Consider the following 5,414-nt stretch of genomic DNA (forward strand, 5'->3'; position numbering starts at 1 on the left):
TAAGAGAGTTTGGTTTCTAGAATACTAATAAGCATTTTAATAGTGGAAAAAGTGGAGACGAGGAATTCTAATTCTAATTGCGATTTTGAAAATTGTTTCATTCCTTAGTAATTTGATGAACACCACAAGACAACATTCACCATCTTCAATTGTACTAATTATTTATATAATTATTTATTTATTTTGGAGTTTGTGATAATTAAATAATTTATAAAATAAATAATTATAAAGACAAAAATACCCTTTTGATCTTTGACTTTACCACCATTTTGACATTTTCAACACCGTTAGTTTGGACTGTATTTACTAGCGGAATCAACCTCAATGTATCTGTTTGTTTTTAAACCACATAATTATGTTTAAAAATAGTATATATAAATCAAAACTATATATTATACTATGAGATCCCTGACTAATATGTTATTTTTCCATCTAGTTTAGAGCCAAATACTATAAATTAGGATATCATTGATGCCGAATGTTACCAAATCATACCATAAAAATCAAAATGCTACAAATAAGGACAACACTTAACAAAGCAAATCAATAATGAAACGTAACACGTCATTTATATTATTTAGTTAAATTCTAGTTTCTCTCCACGTACAAAACCTTAGACATAATTTGATACCTTATCCTCATTTAAATATTTCAAAAGAAACTTATTTGGGTTTCTTAATTATGCACGATTTGGTCTCAATTCACAAAAAATAAAATCACAAAAGAATACAATAAAAGTTAAGGATAAGTATCAAATCTAACCTACATTTTTTTAAGAAATGCAAATTTAACCCTCGTATTTTCAAGCAACATTAAGTTTAACACCACATTAAAAAAATATATATATATATATATATATATATATATAGAAAAAACCACAAATTAGGATATCACAACATTTGGCCATTTGATCCTCATCGATCTGTTATCTTTCCATCTATCCCAAATCCAAATACCACAAATTAGGATATCAAAAGACCCAAATCTTACCCCCATGTACCAAATGCCACAAATTATGATACCACAGTGGCTATAGATGCCAAATGCCAACATTTTAAATACCACATGAGCTAAATAAGGTCTTAATCCTTTTTTATATACTTATTGTCTAGCATAATCCGCAACTAGTCTTAAAGCAAAATAATTATAATATTATTTTTCATTTTGTCAACTGCCCCTGTGCTTCGAAAAAGTTATATTTACGACCAATTGACTCTTTGAAAAGTACCTAACATAGGTTAAAAGTTTTTCAGCTGTTACAGTTTATAATCTTGTTCTGGCCTTATATGCACAACTGATTAAAGATATACCACTTCCTCAACAGACCAAGGAGGACAACCAACATGATATCCATTGATGGCAGGATGAAATTTCATATATTCTACGTCCTTTGGGCAAAATACACAACCATGGTTGAATCCTGCATCATCAAGTTCATAGTCAAATATTATAACTTTTACCATTAATCAACAAAAACATAAGATGTTGGTCACTCAACTTTCATAATTACTTATCTTCAATTTGTTTTCTAATTTTGTCTCAATTAAGCCAAAGGAGCAAAAAGTCATCAAACGTGGAAGCCACATCATATTTCCGGTGTCTTTTTGCTCTTAAAGTGAATGATTTTATTGATATAAAAATTAAAACAGAGGGTTTGGAATTATTAGGTTTTTACTTTACACACAAAACCAATTTGCACACAGGAGACATCAGATTATGTATTAAGCCTAAATTAAACAAACAAATGCAGCAAAGAATAATATGAGCATTACCAGGATCATCACTAGGCTCAAATGTAGAACAGTATTTGACAATATATGTGCCTGATTCTTCAACATCTTCATATTCAGCAAAGAAGTGTTTTGAAGAGACATCGCTGCAGTCAGCATTCTTGGGTTTGGCAATGAAGCTGATATGATACCATAATTGAGAATCCTCGGATTCAGGGAGAACTACACTCGTACCATGTGAATAGATGACTTCTAAAACTTCAAACTCACCACCCTACCCAACAAGTGTAAAATTAGAAATGATGCAGCACAAATGGTTAAAATAAATAAGAAAGAGAACAAATGGGAAACCTGGCTCTTTCGATATAATTCCAAAGCTTCCTTTGCATGTTGAAGCTCCAGATTCTTGAAGAACTCCTCGAATCTTTTTTGCTCAAAATCATGTAAAAATTAGTATTATAGTCATAGTAATAGCTGAACCGAAGCTAGCAATAATTCAAAAAGTATATTTATCATGTCAAATTTTAAGTTTTCTTCCGTAAAGATTGCAGCTTAGGACTTATTTGATGCTACACCTTTGCTTACCACTTGTAAATGCAAAAGCAAATAAGCAGCAGAATCTTTCAGAGTTATGTTATCTATCAACTAATCATGATTTAGTTTATTCTCGAACCATTGTACTTGACTCTCCAAATTTAACAAATCAACTACTTCTTTCAATCCCAAATGTTGAGAGAGACAGAGACCAAAATTCAAAATTCAAAATCCTAACAATTAATGAAGCAGTTAATTATACATTAGAAACTTTACATGGGGTCAGAAGATTCATCCTTCCTTATGAACCTCGAACGTATGGGTCGGGGTCGGAAACGCTCGTAGCCTCCAGCATCAGTTATCCTTTGCAGCCTTTAAATGCAGAACAAATGAAATGAAAAGCACAGACTAATGATAAACATGTAATGCGGAAGCTTTTCAGAACACGCCATTAAGAAGAAAATAGAAAACCCTACAGCCAAGTCATGCTAAAAGCCACAACAACAAGGTCTAATTGACATGAATTCATGAAACATTGTGCAGTAATTTTTCACAATGTTATCAAACAATATTATTAACTAATCAGGATTTCATCTCTAATCAGATCGTGGTATTTGATTCGCCAAAAATCCAAAACCTAAGAATAAGGTGAAGCAATTAGTTATAAATTAGAAAACTTACCAAGAGACAGAATCCTCCACAACTCTCTTACTATTGGAGCCTCCTTGAGGAGCATCAGTTCCTCTTTTCAACCTTTAATTGCAGAACAAACGAAATGAAAAAGATAGACGAATGATAAACATGTAATGCGAAAACGCTTTTCGGAACACAACAATAAGAAGAAAACATCAAACTCTACAACAAAGTCATGCTAAAAGTCACAACAACAATGTCTACTTGACATGAATTCATGAAATCTTGTGCAGTAAACTTTCACAATGTTATCAATCAATATTATTAACTAATCAGGATTTCATTTGTAATCAGTCAGTGGTATTTGATTCACAAAAAATCCAAAACCCTAAGAACAGGTGAAGCAATTATAGTTATAAGTTAGAAACTTTACCAAGAGAAATTCTCCTTCTTGACTCTCTTACGCTTGACTTGGCGACACTCAGAGCTCCCTTGGGAGGCATCAATTCCTCTTGGCAACCTTTAATTGCAGAACAAACAAATGAAAATCATAGAGTAATGATAAACATGTAATTTGAAAGCTTTTCAGAACATCAAACCTTACAACCAAGTCATGCTAAAAGTCACAACAACAAGGTCTACTTGACATGAACTCATGAAAGCTTCTGCAGTAATTTTTCATAGTGTTACCAATCAATATTATTAACTAAGCAGGATTTCACCAGCTGTAATCAGACCATGGTATTTGATTGGTAAAAAATCCGAACTCTATGAATAGGTGAACAAATTAATTATCATCTAAACATGATTTTGCATTTGACTCAGCAAGATATAACAGATGAACTACTTCTTTCAATCACAAATGTTGAAATAGACAAAAATTCTAAGAATCCGCATACTTATAAATTAGAAACTTTACCTAGAGTCAAGCTTCTTCTTGACTCTCTTACGCTTGACTCGGAGACGCTCGGAGCCTCCTTGTGTGGTATCAGCTCCTCTTTGCACCCTTAAATTGCAGAACAGTATTGTGAAAAAACAGAATCGCAAATTAATAATAAACAGACATATAAGATAACAAATCTTTTCAAAAACACTAAAGCATGGACAAGTGATAAACATGTAATGCGAAAGCTTTTCAGAACACAACAATAAGAAGAAAACATCAAACCCTACAACCAAGTCATGCTAAAAATCACAACAACAAGATCTAATTGACATGAATCCATGAAATCTTGTGCAGTAACTTTCACAATGCTAACAATCAATATTATTAACTAATGAAGATTTCATTTGTAAGCAGTCCGAGGTATTTGATTCGCCAAAAATCCAAACCCAAAGCATAAGGTGAAGCAATTAGTTATAAATTAGAAAGTTTACCAAGGGACACGCTCCTTCTTGACTCTCTTACGCTTGATGTTACCAAGCTCTGAGCCTTCTTGAGAGGCATAAGTTCCTCTTTGAACCCTTTAATTGCAAAACAAACAAAATGAAAAGCATAGACTAATGATAAACAAAGCGAAAGCTTTTCAGAACACATAAATAAGAAGAAAACATCAAAACCTACAACCAAGTCATGCTAAACATCACAACAAGGTCTAATTGAACATGAATTAATGAAATCTTGTCCGTGTTATCAATCAATATTATTAACTAATCAGAATTTCATCTGTAATCAGACCTTGGTATTTGATTCGTCAAAAATCTAAACCCTAAGAATAGGTGAAGCAGTTAATTATCATCTAATCAGGATTTCAGCTGTAATCAATATTATTAACTAATCAGGATTTCAGTGTTATTAGATAGTTGATTGGCAAAATATAATAGATGTTGAAATAGACCAAGATTCCAAACTCTATACTGATTCCAAAATTCGGTACCAAAATTCTAAGAATCTTTACCTGGAGGCAAGCTTCTTCTTAACTCGTAGAAGCTCGGAGCCTCCTTGTGAGGCATCAGCTCCTCTGTGCACCCTTAAATTGCAGAAAAACCGAAAGAAAAAACAGAATCGCAAATTAATAATAAACAGACATATAAGATAACGAAATCTTTTCAAAACGCTATAAACATTAATTAAACCCTACTGTCCATACGATTTCGGTTCTTCAGATACAGTTCCTTCCATCGATCCCAATTTCGACTTTAAACAAACCAACAATGCCGACACACAGTGGTAGAAGGGTTTTAACAAAGCTTGACTGATCGATGACTGGAGGAATTTCGTGAATGAGGAGACCGGCCTAACCTAAACTAAAGGCTCTCCACTCTCTTGATTCGGAGAAAGGCGGCAAAAAAATTTGCCATAGCCAATTACTTGAATCGATGTGTCTACTCTTTTATAGTATACAAAAGACCATATTAATTATTATTAAATTAGCACAAAAAAATATTAAAATGCAATTTAAAATACACATTATTTCCAATTAATAATTTCTTAAGTAATATTTCAATTAAATTAATATATATATATATATATTTTATTATAGGTTATAATTTCATTAAACTCAAGTTATTGAATTT

The 5,414-nt window shown here is 32.1% G+C and overlaps 1 protein-coding gene across 1 annotated transcript; it reads right to left on the minus strand.

The window, feature by feature from the left end:
• Window positions 1–1,037: 1,037 nt before the first annotated feature.
• Window positions 1,038–5,190, minus strand: LOC136231879 (uncharacterized). The gene is made up of 10 exons (XM_066020855.1): window positions 4,988–5,190; window positions 4,796–4,867; window positions 4,275–4,361; window positions 3,817–3,903; window positions 3,331–3,417; window positions 2,946–3,017; window positions 2,541–2,636; window positions 2,082–2,154; window positions 1,773–2,004; window positions 1,038–1,420 (listed from the first exon to the last, which is right to left on the minus strand). The coding sequence occupies exons 1-10, from the start codon at window positions 5,017–5,019 to the stop codon at window positions 1,299–1,301; spliced, it is 960 nt and encodes a 319-aa protein (XP_065876927.1). The 5' UTR covers window positions 5,020–5,190; the 3' UTR covers window positions 1,038–1,298.
• Between the last annotated feature and the right edge of the window lie 224 nt (window positions 5,191–5,414).

This window comes from Euphorbia lathyris, chromosome 6 (genome assembly GCF_963576675.1).
Source record: "Euphorbia lathyris chromosome 6, ddEupLath1.1, whole genome shotgun sequence".
Classification (NCBI taxonomy): Eukaryota; Viridiplantae; Streptophyta; class Magnoliopsida; order Malpighiales; family Euphorbiaceae; genus Euphorbia; species Euphorbia lathyris.